At 50.8% G+C, this 20,963-nt stretch overlaps 1 protein-coding gene across 9 annotated transcripts in view; it reads left to right on the top strand.

Annotated features, from left to right (window-relative positions):
* The window catches only part of rerea (arginine-glutamic acid dipeptide (RE) repeats a), a 101,787-nt gene extending 81,100 nt beyond the window's left edge, over nucleotides 1-20,687 (top strand). For 3 of the 9 annotated variants that reach the window (XM_062541615.1, XM_062541622.1, XM_062541623.1), the window contains 11 exons: nucleotides 8,957-9,119; nucleotides 9,799-9,891; nucleotides 11,041-11,240; nucleotides 11,556-11,717; nucleotides 11,964-12,077; nucleotides 12,452-14,127; nucleotides 15,431-15,653; nucleotides 16,017-16,749; nucleotides 17,228-17,401; nucleotides 17,528-17,768; nucleotides 18,149-20,687. In XM_062541615.1, the coding sequence (XP_062397599.1) occupies nucleotides 8,957-9,119; nucleotides 9,799-9,891; nucleotides 11,041-11,240; nucleotides 11,556-11,717; nucleotides 11,964-12,077; nucleotides 12,452-14,127; nucleotides 15,431-15,653; nucleotides 16,017-16,749; nucleotides 17,228-17,401; nucleotides 17,528-17,768; nucleotides 18,149-18,182 (3,813 nt within the window). In that variant the 3' untranslated portion in view covers nucleotides 18,183-20,687. Of the gene's footprint in view, nucleotides 1-8,956; nucleotides 9,120-9,798; nucleotides 9,892-11,040; nucleotides 11,241-11,555; nucleotides 11,718-11,963; nucleotides 12,078-12,451; nucleotides 14,128-15,430; nucleotides 15,654-16,016; nucleotides 16,750-17,227; nucleotides 17,402-17,527; nucleotides 18,017-18,148 lie in introns of all 9 variants that reach the window. The other 6 variants (XR_009939861.1, XM_062541616.1, XM_062541618.1 and 3 more) reach the window with 6 other exon arrangements.
* The last annotated feature ends 276 nt before the right edge of the window (nucleotides 20,688-20,963 follow it).

The raw sequence follows: 20,963 nt of genomic DNA on the forward strand, positions 1-20,963 counted from the left end.
CCATCAGCACGCCAGCGCTCGGGCCCCGGAGACGCACCAACCAGCGCGCCGGGGCCACAGCTCGGGCACTAATTAAAACGGCTGGAGAGCACCAGGGGCGCTGCGGGTAGGACGGCAGCTGTCCGCAGCTGACACGATGGCGAGCTTGTTTGGGTAAACGACCGGCTTGTTTATGGAAACACTGAGAATGTCATTAGTGGAGTTAATGCGGTTACGAGCACAGCAGGGGCGACACGGAGGACATCTTTAACGATTACATTTTGTTGTCTCGTTTTGAAGTATTTCTTCTTTTGTTTTTGTTTAGCCAACATTTTTTTTCACATCAATTCAACAGATTTAAGAATTCTGTTTAGCCAACATGCATTTTTTCGTTGTTGTTGTGCTTTGTTTTCCCCCTACTGTATTTGTTCCTCTGTCATTGTAGTTTGGGTGCAAAGCCTAGAGCTTGTACAAGTTGATCTATTGGATTAGCACAGCAGACCCCCAGTGAAAGTCTCTGTAGCCGCGCCGTCTGCCCACGCTGGCAAATTCGCTTACAGCAGGCAAAACACGAGTGCTGATTCTCTTGCCGGCGCATCTTTGACCTGTGAAAGCAGAGCCCATTCAGTCTCTCTCCACCGAGAGCTCGCTGCACAGCGGGGATCTGCTGTCTATTTAACATCCTTTCACTGGCTGCCTCACCAGCCAAGGCCATTGTGGCGTACAGTCATCTCACCCCACTCGCTCCATCTCTCTCTCTCTCTCTCTTTCTCTTTCTCTCTCTCTCTCTCTCTGTCCCCCTCACCTTCTTTCTTTCTTTCTCTTTCTCTCTTTCTTTCTCTCTCTCTCTCTCTTTTTCTCTCAAAACCCCACAGAAGTGGGTATCTGTGTGGCTGCCATTCACCGTGTTCGGCTCAGCTTTTCATTTGTTGACCTTGGAGCAAGGTTACAGTAACAGCAGTCAGTGCCCGGAGACTTATGCTGCCATTGCCGTTTTCATAGTCTGATGGCAGCAGAACACATCTGTGATATATTTACTGTCAATAGACACCGGTTGACAGCGGAAGTGCTGAAGGGCCTTTTTGTCTCCATCTAAAGAGCTCTCTAAACCTTCAGGTTACAGACTTGCTCCACATGTAGTCTTGTCACCACATGCAGTTTCTCAAACTACTGTTTTGTAGTTGTAATCTTGCACATATTTGTATTTAGTTTCTAAGCACTGTGTTCACAGATCTTAATAGCTTATTCATGTAATCTAACCCAAGTTTAATCTTATTATATTAATCATTATTTTAAAAAGAAACATGCTAGACATAATACATGAAATATGTTTTGGTTAAAATGAAAATGTATTATGATACAAAATTGGAAAATGAAAAAAGAGGATTCATATAACAATATGGGTTCAGTGCTCCCTCTGATGTGATGCCCAGCGCCCCCTATTGGTAAGGAGGCCTGATGGAAAAAAAAGCACAACACGTAGACTTATATAATACCATAATTTATGTATGCATCTTAATAATTTAAGCGGGATGAAAATCAGATGTAATGTACTCTGTGGAAAACTGTCTCTGAGCTCTATTTCACATTGACCTTGCATTTTCTTTTCACATGGAGTGCTTCCATCGCTTATATAGAATAAATGTGCAGAACAGAATTCATCATTGCGTTATTAAAATTACGTATCACCTATAGGTGTATATATATAACACCTACATAAAAAATTCAGACGGGCTTCCAGGCAAAATCTATCAGTAGTTTAACACCAAATCATTAAACTGCAGTCGAAAGGCGAGCTATTTATTATTTTTTTGCTCTCTGCTCTGTCTACTCCTGAAGCTAAAAATCACCAGCAATCTTCTCCCCCCTCCTCCTCCTGGTCTCCAGTCCAAATGGCCTCAGTGTGTTTGTCGGCGGGAAGGGGAACGCCCAGGCCTGGCTCAGCTAATTGATGTTTACAGCTTCGTATCAGCTCACTCACACCCAGTGACCACATGACCCCTACGCTCTGAATGCCCTCAATATACATTCTCTTTCCCTTCCCTGAAACCAAATCAGAAGGCGTAAAGAGAGGGGGGGTGCGGTGGGGGTGATAGTGGTGGGGTAAATGTTGCCGTCTTGCAACAGTTACAGTTGTATAGTGGTGTCAGCCTCAGGTTTGTTAGTTCATCATCTTTTTAAGATTTTGCTTGTGGTCCGTCTCACTCCCGCTGTTCAGTCCCCCCCCACACACACATACACAAACCCCCCTTGCAGACTTCCCTGGTCTCTCGTACTCTCCTGCCTTTGCCAGTTGCAGTCTTAACCGTTTGGCTCCCTGTCAAAGCAGGGGCCTTTTGTGGCTTCCTCGCAAATCTGCCAGGAAAAACAGAAACCATCTGTTCAAGCCTGGGCCTGAGAGCGGATGAGTATGTAAATATGCAAGTTAAACCTTCGCACCCTGTCTTTTCCTCTGACAAACGCTCACAAATACATACACGCAGACACGTACACCCACCCACACCAACACACACACACACACACACTCACACACACACACACAGACACAGACACAGACGCACAGAGCAGCCCAAAGAGGCCAGGGTCTGTCTCGTCCTTTGGTTTCAAGAAAATATAAGAATGGAGAGAAAAGAAGAGACAAGGAGAGAGAAGAGTGGGGAGGGGAAAAAAGAGAAGGAAATGCTCCGAGCCGTCAGAAAACATTACACACACGGCGGCGCACCCGCCCTGACACCCACTTCACTGCACATCCGCAGTTTTCTGGAGGCGAGTCGAGGGTGGGGGAGAGCACAAGGCATTGAGTGCAGTGATATGAGGTAAACCCCCTTCCTGGTTGGATAATCCACCCCCCCCCACACACACACACACCCCCTCTAGAAATATCCTGCAGATGGAAAGCTTGCTAAAATGTCTTATAATACCAGGCTTATGTTGTCACAATCTCATGTTCTCGCGAACATAGTGTTCTTAGCAGCTTTGAGGAGGGAGGGGGAGAGTGAAGTAATGCCACCGGCGAGCAGAAATTGGATTTATTTACAATTGTGATGGAACCACTCTGATTTAACTTGAACTTGCGGGTGCTGCGAGTAGCAACGAGGGGAAACTCAATTTCACAACTGATCATAGGAAAAAGCTTAACTGATGGGGTATGAATTTACTCGGTTTTCTGTTGGTAAGAGCCGTTTTCTTTGCCGTGTAAAATGGACACCCATACCAGGGACTCGTGTGTCACTCCTAAAACATCAACAGATCAGTTGTACTGACCCCAAAATTGCTATCTCCAACAGATATCTGTCTTTACCAAATGTCCTGTGTGTGATCTTAATTATACACATCTAAAATGGTGTGCACATTTTCTTCCTTCATTCTAATAGCCTGCAAGTGCCTAAAGCCCAGCGCCCACCAGACACGCACAGAGATAGAAAACTATTCTAAAATCCTGCGCGTCAAGCCCAGACCGCCGAACACCGCTGAATGGCGTGCCCGGTGGGTTGTTGGGCTACAGTCCACAAGTCTGGAAAGTCACCTGTTTGTTTAATTTGAACAAGCAATTTGTTATTCTTCCATCATGTGGCAGATTTGGCTTTAATAATTTTTTTTTTGTTTGTTTGTTTGGTTTTTAAACAAAGCAAGTCACCAACATTCACTATTAGTCCACTAAATGTCAACCGTGAATGTTTTCAGATGTTGCGTAGATTGTAGCAAGGTAATGGACAAGAAATCTATCATGTATGACATGCATTTCGGTAAACAGAAAGAATAATACAGTACAACACATCAAAGTGGAGGACATTTCTCTGAAAACCTCACCCCCTCCTCATGTCAACACCGAAAAGGGAATAACATCAATAAAAAAAAACATCCTTCACATCTCTCATTCGTCATACAGACATCCTCTTTGAGGAGGTGCTGACATTTTGATGTCACTAAAAGTTAGATGTTTCATTGTTGTTGGTTTTTTTTTATTTTTATTATTATTTATTCATACGTGTATTTTTTTCCTTTTCCCCATATCATTTTCGGAGGGATTTTTTTTTAAGACATCACTCTGAGGATGCAGAAGAGATCTGTCCTGACACTCCCGACAGCTTGGCCGGGTGATTCACACTGTCAATCTGTCTGTCTCGGGCGCCCCTGCTCTCGGCACGAGCTCATCTTCAGTCAGCATGCCGGGGCGGCGGGGCTCGGCGGAGTACGCTTCCTCCCCGCTGCTCGCATCCATTATTCCGCAGCCTTCAGCGGGATATGCCTCCTTCCCTCGCAACAAGACTAACGACCGCCACCGCCGCCTTTGTACATCTCTCCCGACTTCACGGAGATGGCAGCAAAAGAGGGAGGGAGGAAGAGAGAGAGAGAGGGAGAGAAGGAAAGGGAGCGAGAAAAGGGCTGCACAAAGCCAGGCCAGAAAAACCTTGAATGCCAGAAAGGGTGGGGTGGTGGCAACGCTTGTGGAGAAGAAGAGAGAGCGAGAGAGAGAGAGAGAGCGAGAGCAAAAAAGGAGGGTGCACGGGAGAGAGAATGCGCTGCAGCTTAACACCACCTCTCCACGCTTTCGCTCAAATCATATTGCCTCTCCCATCTTCCCCTTGCGAGGCTTGAAAGGGGATTTTCTGAAGGTCTCCGACAGTCAGTCATCGCCCGCGGAAATTTGTCATCACCACAGATGATCCCCCTGAAAACATTTCATCTGGCTCCTCATCCGCTCCCGCGCTCTCTCTCTCACACACACACACACACACACTCACACATACATACACACACACACACACAGATTGTACAGCACAGCCAACTCGCATTAGACATGAGATTTGCACTCTCTATATGTGAATCTGTGCGTATGTGCGCTCGTCATCTCTCTAGACCTTGGCACTTGTTTTGATAGATTCTGGACTAAATTACTTTTCAATGGTCATGTACTGCAACTCTCTCTCTCGCCGTGATTGCTTCCTTCCCTTGCCTGCTCTCTCACCCATACATGGCTGAGCCTGTGCACTTGAACTTCTTAGAGATTTTTTTATTTTATTTTTTATTCTATTTTTTATTTTTCATCCTCCCTCCCCAAGAAACGGCGCAGTATCTGCGTCCCAATGCAGGGGACATGCCACACCGGCTCCCACGGCCTGCTGTGACGGGAGGCTCTGCACTGACCTTTCCTGCGTGCGGCACACTTATTTAGTTTGGGCGGTTCGTGACCGGAGGCCCTCGGCGGCTCAGGAGGGAGGCATGTGGCACAGAGAGAGCGGTCATTAAAACGAGCCAGAGAGAGAGAGACAGAGAGACAGAGAGACAGAGAGACAGAGAGACAGAGAGACAGAGAGACAGAGAGACAGAGAGAGGGAGGGAGGGAGAGAGAGAGAGAGAGAGAGAGCGCGCCGGTGGAGCCACGCGGCCCTGCTGCACTCGCCGCCTCTGATCTGCACGGTTCAATTAGATTTCACCCCGGGAAGCTGGCTGTCCCTGGGCAAAGCACCTGCGCCCTGCACGGCCGCCACCACCACCACCACCACCACCACCACCAACCCACCCCTCCCCTCCCCTCACATCCACCCTCCCCTCCCAGCCCTCTCAACCTGGCTCTGGCTGAAAGAGACTAAGCCCACCCTGGAAAAAAAAAACATTAAAAAAAAACCTCCCAAAAGGTCCTGCTGCTATGATACTGTTCCCCCAACATCCCCGCATAAGTGATTAATCTGATCTTGTGCTAAGCATCTCCGAGCAGTAGCATAGCTCAAAGGAAATTCCTTCTGTTCTTTTATTTAATAAGTGCTACCAGGGGACCGTGTCCCGCTGGCTACCCCATTGTTTTCCTAACTGGCAAAAGAATGGCGGTTTTGTGTTATTCTGAGCGGGAGTGGAAGGTAGGGAAAAGAAGCCTTGAAAAATTGGGTGGTGTTCTTAGGTGAAGCGACCTCATTTGTTGGCCCTGTTTTTTCTCTCTCTCTCTCTCTCTCTCTCTCTCTCCCTGGGCGGAGTGGTCCAAGCCACCCACTGGTAATTGGTGTAATTGTGATAATTGATATTTCATCCATCTCTGGTAGGGTCAGCTGGCACGCTCAAAAGGCCAAAGTGTGCTCGGCCACCTTTCATCCCCCCTACCCCACCACACCTCACCCCGGCTCGACACACATACACACACACACACACACACACACACACACACACACTAAATGACACACTGGAGATGAGTGTTCAGCAGGCTCTGAGTCAGACGCATGTGGAAACTATTCCATAATTCCAGATGTGCTCGAGAGGAAGTCTTCTCGGGTCTTTAGCACTGAGCTGCCAGTGTTTTCCAGCCAATAGGCTCCAAATGGGACTCTCAGTGTTTTCATGGCCACGGGAAAGCACCTCCAAGACCCACAGAGTCGCTCTTTGTAGCATGTCTCTGTGTATTGTGGCACGGCTCGCAAAATAGACTCCTGATAGCCGTTTAGGGGATGTTCAGATTTTCGGCGTCCAGGGAGGGAGGGGGTGGGAGAGTGCGGAAGCGGATTTAATTGTAATAGCACAAAGCCCTGAATGTTGGGCTTTTCTGTGCCAGACAATTGGTCCACTCTCCGACAAGGAATTATCCTGTACCTCTCTCTACCATGAGGCACTGGTGAAGAGAGAGAGACGGAGGGAGGGTGAAAAGCCTTTAAGAAAGAAAGGCGCGGTGCAGGCGCACGGGGCTGGTGTCGTGTTTACCCGGAGCAAACACAGCAGGGGCCGCCGCCGCGCTCCAGGACTCCGCTTGGCCCCCGCGCTCCGCCCTGATAAGAGCCGCTCCCTCTGCCTCGCCTCGCCTCGCCTGCCCTACCCTACCCTCCCTCGCTCGCTTGCTGCCCGCAGCTGGACACCAAAATGGGCCACTTTTCAAACCCAGGGTTTTTTTTTTTTTTTACTGGTGGATTTCACGAGTAAAAAGATGTCTCATTTCCATTTTGCAAAAGAAATCCATGATTTGATTGCAATATTTCAGGTTTCATCGAGTTAGCATGTTGCGTCATTAAGTTTAGGGGGACAGTGATATTGAAATGTCTAGAAATGTGTTTGCACACAGAGAAAAAAAATCAATGGGATGTTTGGTCTGTCAGGTTAGGTAGGTCCCATCTCTCTCTCTCCCCTCTCGTGCCAGACAAATGGCAGAGGGGGGAAAAAAAACCTGAACGAGTGTTAATAAAAGTGTTTTTCTGCTGAGCCGTTAACGTGCGGGGCTGAGCATCGCTTTAATGACCAATTTATGTCAAGTCGAGCCGCCGAAGCAAAGAGGAAAAGCAATCAATACGCATTAAAGACAGCACAGCCCCATTCAGCACGAGTTTAACAGACCCTGTCAGGCCTTATGACCGTCCTCCCCATCAAGCAGCTCTATAAAGCCTGAAACATTAAAGAATGCTAAAAGCACCCGCAATTGACTGGCCACACACTCAATAGCCTGAAATGAATACCGCGGGTCGAGGTGGAAAGGGGGGGGGGGGGGGGTGGGGGAGAGCGAGAGTGTTAAATGAATGTTGCCGAAATGGTTATTAGGTGGAATGATGTATGCTTAGAAAGACGGGGCTAAGGGGGAGGACCTTGAGCAGTGACAGGATGGAGTATAATTCCCGTGCCTGCCCGCCCGGCTCTCCCCCTCTGCACTCTTGTTGGCGGTGTCATGGCCGTGTGTGTTATTTTGCGCGTGTGTCCGGAAAATGTGGCAGTTAATTTGCACAGGCCGCCTTAGTCAAGCACTCTCTGATCCCTGATTGCATATGTGAATGTTTCAGCAGCATATTGATTTCCCGGCTGGGCCTTTTTCTATCCCCCCCACCCCTCTCTCTCCTCCTCCCTTCCCTTTTTCCTCTTTTTTTTTCTCCCTTGCACTCTGGATTTATCCGCCCCGCTCGCTGGCAAGCGCGCCCCCCTCCATCCCTCCCTCCCTCTCTCCCTCTCTCCCTCCCTCTCTTCCTCCCTCCCTGAATGTTTGATTAAAGTTCAATTGACTCCTCCAGCAAAAGGGGGCCAGGAGCCGTTTCACTCCCTATTTGTAGCGCCAAAGCTCTCCCCGACATGTTCCTTTGTTCCCATTCAGGCGGCTGCCACCCAGGCAGCCTCCGCTGCACTGATCCTAATACCCCGGCATTCAGCAGCGCTGCTCCGCCTAATCCGCTGACAGACACGGCTGCAGCAGCACAACAAGCTCCGGTCTGCAGGGAAAACCTGGCATGGAGTCATGGAGGCGCGCTGGCCGTGTCCACTCCAGCCCACCTCCTCGCACACACACACACACACACACACACACATATGCACACACACTTACACACACACTTACACACACACACTTGCACACACACTTACACACATACACTTGCACACACACACACACATATGCACACACACACACATATGCACACACACTTACACACACACACTTGCACACACACACACACATATGCACACACACACACATATGCACACACACTTACACACACACACTTGCACACACACACACATATGCACACACACACACATATGCACACACACTTACACACACACACTTGCACACACACACACACACATATGCACACACACGTACCACAAGCTCCTCACGCAGACCCATTATCTCACGCTTCAAGCGGAGGAGTCGACTTGGGCTTTAGCACTGCTGAATTCACTGTGCTTCGTGTGTGCAGTGTGTGGTCTGCTGGGAGTTTTTCATTTGATTTGTTGCTGGTTTTTGGGTACACGGAGTCTGTTTGTCTGAGTCCAAACAAACATAGCGCCTGTCATAGTCAGTTTGTTTGTTAAAGCATTTTTTTTTCTCCCCCCGCTCCACACGGCTGTGATGTGGGTCCGAGGCGAGCGCTGCATCCAGTGTCTGTTTCCAATTCCGCAGCTATTCTCATGCTCCAAGAATTTTTGCCTCCAGTGAAACGTCTGTCCGAGATTGAGTGTACCCGTTACTGGACACCCCGTGTATTCACATGCATCTGCGTCTGTGTCTGTGTCTGAACAGGGCGAGCTAATCACATTCTACTACTACTGGAAGAAGACGCCCGAGGCGGCCAGCTCGCGAGCCCACCGCCGCCACCGAAGACAGCCCGTCTTCCGCCGCATCAAGACCCGCACCGCCTCCACGCCTGTCAACACTCCCTCACGCCCCCCCTCCAGCGAGTTTCGTAAGTGCCATCAGACGTTTGCATGCTGTCCAAAAAAAAGCCTCCCGTTTCCCCCAGAAAAGAAAGGGGAGAAAAAAGAGAGAGAACGCTGTGAGAAAATCATTTACATTTTTCATGCGGCGCACAAATGTGTGATCCAGATTTTCTGGTGCTGCAGCTGGTGTGTGAACATTCTACTCCCGATTTGGAGTACACTACAGTTACAAAAAAGGCTTCAGAAAAAAAGAAAAAAAAAAAAGAAAAACACAATAGGCCGCATGTGCACAGTTGAAGCCACAGCAGGTGACATTTTTACACCAGAGATGACGAGTGCAAAACCGCCTCTTTGGCATCATTGACAACCTGTGAAAGTGGGAGTAGATGGCAGGCATTGTGGTATCACAATCCCTGCTCGCTATATTTATGTGTTTTTCTTTTCTGCAAAATTACAGCCTTTTTTGATTGCGCTTTTTAGATTTTTAGCTAACCGTTGAAGCACTACGTGTGTGTGTGTGTGTGTGTGTGTGGGTGTGTGTGTGTGTGTGTGTGTGTGTGGGTGTGTGTTTGGGTGTGTGTGTGGGTGGGCTTGGGTGTTTAGGACAGAGTGAGCAGTGACAGGCAGATGTTGATGCCTGAGTTAATCCGCGTTGTGTTAGCGCACGCTAATGCTAACGCACATCTGTGTTGTCCTTCCCCACAGTGGACCTGAGCTCCGCCAGCGAGGATGACTTTGACAGCGAGGACAGCGAACAGGAGCTGAAGGGCTACGCCTGCCGCCACTGTTTCTCCACCAGTGAGTCACATCACATAACATCCTCTCCTCCGCAGCACCTGCCCGTCACATTATACACTCCAGACCCGCTCAAGAGTTGACAGAATTCAGCTCACTATTGCCCCTGTCTCATTCTCTTTATATATCTCTCTCTTCCATAATAAATAACACATGGTAGCTGTTCTTTGTTATATCTGTGCTAGACTAATGATGTATTATTTCTACTATGCTTCTACGGCAACAGTTTGAATATATTGAATATCATTCCGCAAACTTGGCTCTCCTGCCATCGTACATTTTTTAGCACCTGACTCCACACCACACCCTGTTACCAAGGCATTATTTATTGAGTTATCACTCCTGTTACACATTTGCTCCAAATGTTTGAAACTGTGTTCAGCCAAGACACAACATTGCCATGTGCATCATCCTAGTACTGTGGTATTCGTGAAAAGGCACACAATTAGTATCTCAATTCAAATGGCACATTTCAAAATACATTTTGGAAAACATATTCAACACGATCACCATCAACAGGTTGAAGGAAATGAACCTCCACTTGTTGATTCCTGAATTCATTTCATATGACTTATAAAGTTCACTGATGACATCTGTCAGAGAGGTAAGCCCCAACCCGGTTGGCCATCATCCAATCAGGTGCCCTGTGGACACCCTCATCCCAGGGCCCCAGTAATAATCCCTCCCAGCGGGAGTGTAATTTAGCGCCCCTCGCAGGGGGACCAGCCCCACAACCCAATCACCCTCATGACAGATGGATGTCACAGAGATTGTCGATGATCATTCCATTCGTCAGACGAAGCCCTCAACCTGACATTAGCGCGCCCCACTCTTTGCCTCATTAGACTCTCCTGATAGGTGGTGGTGTGTCTTGGCACCCTGTGCCATCCTCCCATCTGGTATGGGGTGTGTGTGTGTGTGTGTGTGCGTGCACGCGCTGAGCTCGCGTTGCCACATCCCTCTCTGGTGCCACCTCACCAACCGCTGCATTATTTAGCACCGACACACTCTTACCTTTCTAGAGGGTGAACATCTCCATGCTCGAAATGACTGTCAGTGGAGCCTGTTGTGGTTCAGCTACCAGTGACGGTGTTGACTGTTATGGAGGTGACGCACCGGAGCGCTAACCTGCTATCCTCTCGCCCCTCTCAGCTTCTAAAGACTGGCACCACGGGGGCCGGGAGAACATCTTACTGTGCACCGACTGCCGGATCCACTTCAAGAAGTACGGCGAGCTACCACCCATCGAAAAGCCCGTGGACCCGCCTCCGTTCATGTTCAAACCCGTCAAAGAGGAAGAGGATGGGCTCAGCGGCAAGCATAGCATGAGGACCCGACGCAACCGAGGCTCGGTAAGTAGCCAACCCGCCCACACACATACCAACACGGCATACAAAACAATAACAAGACTGGCCTGACAGAATGAAATGCTGTAGTGGTAGGGAAGCTGTCCACCCCTTGAGGGGGAGAAATATTACATTTTACATTACATTTGGCTGGCACTTTTTAACCAAAGCGACTTACAACATGGTAAAAACATTTCGCTTTTAAGAGCAATTCTAACAACCAAGAGCAATTCTAACAACAACATAAAAAAATAGTCAAGTAGTGCCGTGTAAGGCAGCTGGGGGGTGGAGGATGACCGGCTCCGCTTCCTCTCTCCCCAGATGTCGACGCTACGAAGTGGCCGTAAGAAGCAGACAGCCAGCCCCGATGGCAGAACCTCCCCCACCACCGAGGACCTGCGCTCCAGCGGACGCACCTCGCCGAGCGCCGCCAGCACCTCCAGCACAGACAGCAAGACCGACTCCATGAAGAAACCCACCAAGGTACGCACACACACACACACACACACACACACACACACACACACACTTCTTCTCACACTTCCACGGACACAGTCAGTGAAAATGCTAATCATCAATTAGCTGGAAGTCAGTTCTCGGGGAAATCATTGGAAGGTTTTTCAGATTGTTTCACACCATTGTTGTACTTAATCTCCTCAGACATGCTTAGTTGCACATTTATTGCACTGCCTGCAAGCCGGAGACAAATGTTCTTCTCCCTCTAAGCAGAAAATCAAGGAGGAAGCTCCATCGCCCATGAAGAGTGCCAAACGTCAGCGGGAAAAGGGCGCCTCGGACACCGAGGAGTCGGAGAGGGCGAGCGCCAAGAAGTCAAAGACTCAGGTGAGCCTCAACTCTCAGAACACCTGCAAAGCTCACCTGAAATGTGCACTCTTCTCATGCACTCTTATTGAAGTTTTTACCGTCTGCAGTTTTTCAGTATTTTGAAATTTTTATACAATTATCAAATCACAATTAGAGCAATGTGTGTGTCCCTGATTTAAATCTAAGTTAAGCAGATCTTGGACACAGGACGTGCCTGTTACCACATAGATAGATAGATAGATACTTTATTGATCCCCAAGGGGAAATTCAAGAAACACATGCATGTCTATGACTGATTAGTCTTAACTATGGTTGTAACGTTTGGTGTTTGGTGGTCTTGCTCGGTGTGGACGAGTAGTTCCTGACCTTAGTGTCCTCTGCCTCTCCTCCAGGAGCTAAGTCGACCGGACTCGCCATCGGAGTTCGAGGGAGAGGGTGAGGGCGAGAGCTCGGACGGACGCAGTGTGAACGACGAGGGCAGCAGTGACCCCAAGGACATCGACCAGGACAACCGCAGCTCCTCGCCCAGCATCCCGAGCCCGCGCGACAACGAGAGCGACTCGGACTCGTCGGCCCAGCAGCACCTGCAGGCCCAGCACCCGCCCGTCATCCAGTGCCAGCCGGGCGCCATGCCCTCCTCCGCCGCCCCCAACCCCCAGTCGTCCTCCGCCGTCTCGTCGTCCTCCTCTTCCTCGTCTTCGTCATCCGCGGCGGCGACGGTCGCTCCCAACCCCCCGACGTCGGTCGCGCCCCCGGCCTTACCTCCGCAGGTGTCCCCTGCCGGGCCTCCGGTGCCCATGCCGCCTCAGCCCCCCATGCCCCCCACGACGGGCCCCCTCTCGCTCATCCAGTCGGCCGGCGCGCCCTCGCTCCACCCGCAGCGGCTGCCCTCGCCTCACTCGCCGCTGCCCCAGAGTCTGCCTCAGGCGCCCGCGTCCTCTCAGACTGCCTCGCAGGCGCTGGCGCCGCCGCCTTTGCCCCCTCCGCTGCCGCCGCCGCCTCACCACGGCCCGATGCCCCCCATGGCCCACCCGCCCCACCCGCCGCACCTGCCCCCGCACGGGCACCCGGCGCACGGCATGCCCCCGCAGCCCTTCCCGCTCTCGCAAGCTCAGGTGCCGCCCTCAGGGTCCCACCCGGGACAGCCTCAGCCCTCCGCACTGTCCCAGCGAGAACGGGAACGGGAACGCGAACGGGAACGAGAGAGGGACCGGGAACGGGAACGCGAACGGGAGAGAGACCGGGATCGGGACCGGGATCGGGATCAGCAGCCGCCCTCCCACATGCCCCCGACGTCGTGCCAGCCGTCGTCGCAGGGAGTGCCCCAGCCGCCCCGCGAGCAGCCGCTGCCCCCGGCGCCCATCTCCATGCCGCACATCAAGCCGCCCCCCACCACGCCCATCCCGCAGATGCCCAGCGCCCCCTCCTCGCACAAGCACGCGCCTCACCTGCCCGCGCTGCCGCCGCCCTTCCCGCAGATGCCCTCCAACCTGCCGCCGCCGCCGGCGCTCAAGCCGCTCAGCTCGCTGTCCAGCCACCACCCGCCCTCGGCGCACCCGCCCCCGCTGCAGCTCATGCCCCAGGGCCAGCAGCTGCAGCTGCAGCCGCCGCCCGCCCAGCCGCCCGTGCTCACGCAGTCCCAGAGCCTGCCCGCCTCCGCCGGGCACGGGCCTCCGCAGCCTCCCCCTCTCCCTCCGTCCGCTGCCGCCGCCGCCGCTGCTGCCTCGCACGGGCTGCCCACTGTGTCGCCCTTCCCGCCTCACCCCTTCATCCCCGGGGGCTCGGCCGTGCTGCCCCCTTCTTCGGTGGCGCCGCCGCTGCCGCTCCCCTCCGCCGCTGCCTCGATGCCCGGTCTGCCGCCTGTGGCCTCGTCCATCTCCATGCCGTTGCCTGCCTCGGTTAGCGCCAGCTTGCCGGGGCCCTCCTCGGTGGCCATGCCCGCCATTCAGATCAAGGAGGAGCCCATGGATGAAACCGAGGAGCCCGAGAGCCCGCCGCCTCCTCAGAGGAGTCCCTCGCCTGAGCCCACCATCGTCAACACTCCCAGCCACGCCAGCCAGTCCGCAAGGTGAGACACACACACACACACACAGGCCACTATATTCTATATACTATATAGGCTACCATATCCCACACACACAGGGCACACTATATATGTTCTATAACTGTTTAAGCTAAAATATCCCACACAACAGTAGGTCTAGAAGGAAAGGCACACACATGAACATATTTGAATTGCATTGTTGAGAAGTAGCTTAGAAAAGGTACATTTGAAAACGTTAGTAAAATATTGATTGAGAAATTTACAAACAAATATGTGGTTAATATTTTTTGTAAGTAGCCCTGTGGTTGTTAGGTCTGTGTAGTTCAAGAGCAAAATGGCGCAAAACTAAAGACTAAACTGTAGCTGTTTGATGTCCCCCTGCCACGCAATCAAAGCTCTCTAACCCTATCGGTTCACACACAGCAATCAGCCCCTCCAAGAAAGGCATCTAAGCAGCTCCGTGCTAAGCACAAATGATTTCCCCCCCCCTTTAATGTGTTCAGCATCTGTCACTAGCTGTGCAGGTGGTCATGGTAGGAGAGTAGGAGAGTGGGGGGATTAGCCTTATCTCCAAGCCCCCGCCGCCATGTGCAGTCAGCGGGCGCGGATGCCGCCGAGATTAATGGCCGCGCCCGCGCCGGCAAATGACTCCATCACGGGCCCCCGTGTCTTGTTAGGTGCGCGGCGGCCGTTGTCTCTTAAGTGCCACCGTCGGCCCGGGCGCTGCCAATGCATAGCAATGAGCCCGTTAATGCACCCCGTATCTCATTACGGCCTCCTCGTTTCCCCACACATGCACACAGCAGCGCTAGCGTCGAGTGCCCGCGCTTCAGGTATAATAAGCAAACGTGTCAAAGGTTATTTATTTTATTCATCGGGTAATGGTTTCTTCTCCCGCACACAAATTGAAGGTATCTATTTCCGAGGCGGCGGCGGCGGTGTTGTTTTTCCTATCCCGGGGCCATGTTGGCTTTTTACAAATTCTGCTTTGGCCTCCCGGGTGCTTTCAGGCAATGTCAAATTTCACAATTTAATGATTGCCTTCACGTTAGCCTAAAACTACATAAGCATTTTAGTAAGGCTGCCCAAACCTTTAGTAGTTGATACCTCAACCCTTTCCCCTGTATATGTCAGGCTTTTATTGAACAGGTGTGTGTGTGTGTGTGTGTGTGTGTGTGTGTGTGTGTGTGTGTGTGTGTGTGTGTGTGTGTGTGTGTGTGTGTGTGTGTGTGTGTGTGTGTGTGTGTGTGTGTGTGTGTGTGTGTGTGTGTGTGTGTGTGCGCGCAAAGAAAAGCCTAACGGGAGTGTGGCTCTTTTGTTTTTGCAGGTTCTACAAACATCTGGATCGGGGCTACAACACCTGCGCCAGGACCGACTTCTACTTCACCCCGCTGGCGTCGTCCAAGCTGGCGAAGAAGCGCGAGGACGCCCTGGAGAAGGCCAAGCGCGAGGCCGAGCAGAAGGCCCGCGAGGAGAAGGAGAAGGAGCGCGAGCGCGAGAAGGAGCGCGAGAGGGAGCGCGAGCGAGAAAAGGAGGCCGAGCGAGCTGCGGTAAGTCCTCGTTTTTTTTTGGGGGGGGGGGGGGGGGGGGGGAGGTTAATTCTCGCAGTCACAGAGAGGGGGGGTAAAGGGACACTTAAGTCAAAGTGAAAGTGCGTGAGAGGGAGGGAGATCTCGGTATGCAGGTCGGTGCTCCCGACCAGCCGAACGGCAGAGCACCTAATTCAGCTAATCGAGTTGCCGGGGAGGATCTGATTAGCGAGATTAGATCGGTTAGATTAGGGCCAAGAGATGATCCTGTGGAAAGAGGAGCCTGGGCTCAGCGCGCCGCGCATGGAGCTGTCTGTTGTGCAAAAGCCCTCGTTGGCTTATCAGTCTCACTCTGTTCTCTTGTGTGTGTCCCCCCCTCCACAGAAAGCCTCCAGCTCGTCTCACGAGGGCCGGATGAGCGAGCCGCCGATGGCGGGCCCGGCCCACATGCGGCCGTCCTTCGACGGCCCGCAGACCACCATCGCGGCCGTGCCGCCGTACATCGGGCCCGACACGCCGGCGCTGCGCACGCTCAGCGAGTACGCGCGGCCGCACGTCATGTCGCCCACCAACCGCAACCACCCCTTCTTCATGTCGCTCAACCCCAGCGACCCGCTGCTGGCCTACCACATGCCGGGCCTGTACAACGCCGACCCGGGCCTGCGGGAGCGCGAGCTCCGGGAGCGGGAGATGCGCGAGCGGGAGATCCGCGAGCGGGAGATGCGCGAGCGCATGAAGCCCGGCTTCGAGGTCAAGCCGCCCGAGCTGGAGGGCCTGCACCCGTCGGCCAACCCCATGGAGCACTTCGCGCGGCACGGCGCCGCCATCACGCTGCCGCACATGGCCGGCCCGCACCCGTTCGCCGCCTTCCACCCGGGCCTGAACCCGCTGGAGCGCGAGCGGCTGGCGCTGGCCGGCGCCGGCCCGCAGCTGCGGCCCGACATGACCTACCCGGAGCGGCTGGCGGCCGAGCGGCTGGCGGCCGAGCGCATGGCCTCGGTGGCCGCCAACGACCCCATCGCCCGGCTGCAGATGTTCAACGTCACGCCGCACCACCACCAGCACTCGCACATCCACTCGCACCTTCACCTGCACCAGCAGGACCCGCTCCACCAAGGTGAGGGCAACTCTCCGACCGCCAGCCCCCGCCCACCCCCACGCATGGCACCCGCGCCGCCCCGACACGCCAACCGCTCCGCGCAGGCCATTTTATGTGAGACACGCTGCACTTAAGCTTTGACAAAAGACCTTCCTTTCAATCGATCAGTCCGTGTTGTTGTTGTTGTGAAGCTGATGCTCTCTGTGTGTGTGTGTGTGTGTGTCTGTGTGTGTGTGTGTGTCAACAACGCAGGCCATTGTAGAGAAATGAGTGTTTCAAGCAGCTATTAGCTATTAGCGCGCTTGCTTACGCTTCCCTTTGATAGAACTGTTAAACGATTTTTTTGCTCGATTGCTTTTTGCGGCTTGTTTACCACACTGGCATGTGGCGTTTCCCACAGTGTGTTTAAAAATGCATGCTGTGTTGAGTGGTGAGTATGTGTTGAAATATTATGTCCTCCTTGTACTCTGAACTTATTGATGCTGACACGGCGAAGGTGGTGGTGGTGAATGTCTTGTGTGTCCCCCAGGTTCGGGGGCCCACCCGCTGGTCGACCCGCTCGCCGCCGGACCCCACCTGGCGCGCTTCCCCTACCCGCCCGGCGCCATCCCCAACGCCCTGCTGGGACAGCCTCCGCACGAGCACGAGATGCTGCGCCATCCTGTGTTCGGTAAGAGCAGCCCCGGCGACGCCGACGCACCTCTCCATAGCACATGCTCCTGTGATGACGACACGAATAACCCAGCTGCGGTGTTAATGCTTGAGTGTTGGTTATGTTCCCGGTTTCTGGATTTAGTGCGACACGGCTCTGCCCTGTGTATCCCTCCAGGCACGCCGTACCCCGCCCGCGACCTGCCAGGAGGCCTGCCTCCGCACATGTCGGCAGCGCACCAGCTTCAGGCCATGCACGCACAGTCGGCAGAGCTCCAGAGGCTAGCCATGGAACAGCAGTGGCTGCACGGACATCCACACATGCATGGGGGCCCTCTGCCTGGCCAGGAGGACTACTACAGGTCAATAGAGGGGAGGGGATTTAGGTAACTCGGAGATATAGGGTGAACCCGTGAGCCCCAGGAAAGGCCGTAGGTTGCAGTGATTTTTGAACAACTGAGGTGCCTTGTTTAGGCACGACACGAACCAACTGTTCTAAAATCACTGGAACCTACTGCCTCGCGGGGCTTTTCACTGCAGCCAATCATATTCATGGACTGGAACTACCCATTTTACAATCATCAATTAGTAAGGGAAAAGATATGAAGTCTAGCGCTAGCCATACATTTCTGAGGTCAGTTAGAGTTTGATCTTATTTGACTTTTTGCTTGTGTATAGTATGTTGCTTTGCTTTTTTATATTTCTATATTTCAAAGTAAAAGCGTAGATCTTTTGTCTAATATGCTGTGCCTTGTTTTTGTTTCAGCCGGTTGAAGAAAGAAAGCGATAAGCAGCTGTAACCAACTGAGGGGAGAGGCGAGGAGACGAGGTCGGCAGGACGTTGACACAGGAAGTTGTAACCGAACGCAGTCACGGAGAGGAACTCTACGGTGTTGTCCTTGGACCGTTTTTTTAATGCTATTTTAAGACAAAGAAAGAAAAAAAAAAGGAAAAGTACAGACACCGGTTTCCTTTTGCTGTTATGGACGTTTATTTTTTTGTTTTTGTTTTTGTTTTTTTCCCGTTTGGAAAAAAGGAACTGAGACTTTGGTATATAGCATTCAAGTAGTAACAACGTCCTCAAGACTGATTGTGACTTCCCTGCATGGCATCCAACTCCGAGAAGCTTCCCTGACCTGTTTTTTTTGTAGGTGCTAGAGAACAAGACACTTTTGTCACTGTGCTTATGGAGAACGAGAGGAGAAAAAGAGACAAAAACAAGGAAAACTGATGGGCCACTATATCTGAAAAAGTGCTATCTTAAATTCAATGTTTATTTTAATACATTGTAGAACGTTTTCACAATTTTAAGAGAAAAAAAGCTGCAGCATGGCATTTTTTTTCTGAGTCTGTAAATAGTATATATACATATAATTATTATTATTATTATTATTATTATTATTATTATTATTAGGTGTGGATTCCTAACCAAGTTGTTAGACCCTTCCAGTATAATAGTTCTGAAGCATTATCCCTTGTTTCAGAGGGGAGCACGATGGCTCTGTTTGAGTTACCTAATATGGTCGTAAGAGACAGGTAAGGTCCATAAAAAGTTTGCTGGTACAGCAGTACCTCACATGGATCCATCATATGCTTCACATTCAGTCTGTCATCGCTTTTTGAGAGCCAGCCGCAAAACAAGAATGAAACACACATGGAGGGGAAACAAAACACTTCATTATCAACACAAGCAGGACGGCTTTCCCCTGCTCCCTTTTAATGTTGGAACTCGACAGGTGTTGAGTTGAAGATTTGAGACACAAGAAGAGGAGGGGGATGACCTGTGTCTTAATTTGGACATTAAGGAGAGAACCCACACACAAGACATGAGCACATAAACTCGCATAACTCAAACAAAAAAAAAGAAACTCGAAAATTGCACTAAATTTTTAAGCACTCACTTTGACATTTTCACATCTAATTGACACTGTTGCAAATCAGAAAAAGTAATGTGGATGCATCGTTTTAAAAGTGTGAATCCGTTCCATATTGTAATTGCAATTCCTTTTTAACTTGTAAAATAAACAATATTAGTATCTTGCACAAAGCATGCAGTAGCGCTACAATGGCCCTACTGTCATCTCGACTTCAGTTCTTTGAGGAGTGGTTTTCAACGCTTCCGTTTTAAGACTTGATTGGTGCTTAATTTGAACAGTAAAGTGCTCTGTCCCTGCATACATATCCCACAATGCTCTCCTCTCCTCTCCCTGCAAAAAAAAATGCAAACAATCCCAGGGCTCCTCCTTCACTTAACCTCCAGCTTCACTGTAACAACTCAAGGTACCATACTCACTGTGATGCCACCCAAGGCAAGTTCCTGAAGGTTAAGTGCTCGGACCAGAGTATGTGTCTGTTTTGAGAGAGAAGATAGCAAGTGAGAATAGCGCATGTGTTTACAAGAGAGGGGAAATACATGCTCCCAGTCCAGGTCCTGTCTGCATTCCTTTACAACAACTACTGTGTCACAACTAGCCTGCCCTATGTACCTCCTCAACAGTCGTGGCTGGGTTGGTAAAAATGGTCAGGGTGGATTGTGTACTCACCTCTGTTTGACTGTTACATGCAGTATTTTACACGGTCATTTCTACCACGTCACCTCAAGTTCATCATCTGTTGTCCACCATTGACATCTTCCCCAGATATATTTATATGCATCTTGCACTTAAAAATCAAACCTCTGAGATCTCTGAACTGGTCTAAACACTCACATCATGGGGCTTTTCACAGCCTCAGTTGTCGGCAGCGGGTAGTATTTTGAAGGCATGCTTTTCGGGAGTGACACCAGCCGAGTTTAATTTTGAAATGTGCAGCTTTTTTGACCTATTTTTCCCCTGGATGTGGGTCTGAATCCACACTGGGCTTTTTATGAGAATGAAACACTCTAGCCATTGACCTGTCTCTGTCTGTGTGGTGTACTGAGCATTTGATTTCTCTCTCTCTCTCTCTGTCTCTCTCTCTCTATTTCTCTCACTCTCTCTCTCTGCTTTATTTTTACCAGCAGTCTCCCTGCCCCTCTGTTCCTCTTTTGTGTCTCAAACCTTTGATGTTAAGTGTTGTCAACGGTTTAGCTTCTCGTTTTAAAAGCGGCAATAGCAGAATGTAAATTCTGACTGCTAAGATTTATATATATACTGGTATCTTGAAGCTTATTGTACATATTAGTAGTCGCCATGGGATGACACAATGTAAACAAAAAGTAGAAATAATTAAGACAAATTGTGAGTCCTGTGTTCTCTCCATTTGAGTATTTTGTAATTTTTTTGAAAAATTTGTGGAATTAAAATAAAAACTAAGTTACACCACAAGGCACATCTTTTGTGAGTATTTTATACATCATTTTGGTACCACCATGCATTTATATTTGTAGATGATGTGTTTTAGATGGCATGCAACATTACTGTAAATTTGACATTCCACATGCACTTCTATGTTACCATTGTGTACATTCACAGAACTGTATTAGGAAAAGAAGCCATGTTTCATGAGTAGTAGCCAAGTACCCATGTCCAAATAATGCTGACAAATTACTTGGAATTTTACACAGTACAATTTATGTGTCCTCATAAGTCTAAAGTCTCACA

The sequence above is a fragment of the Sardina pilchardus genome, chromosome 7 (genome assembly GCF_963854185.1).
Source record: "Sardina pilchardus chromosome 7, fSarPil1.1, whole genome shotgun sequence".
NCBI lineage: Eukaryota > Metazoa > Chordata > Actinopteri > Clupeiformes > Clupeidae > Sardina > Sardina pilchardus.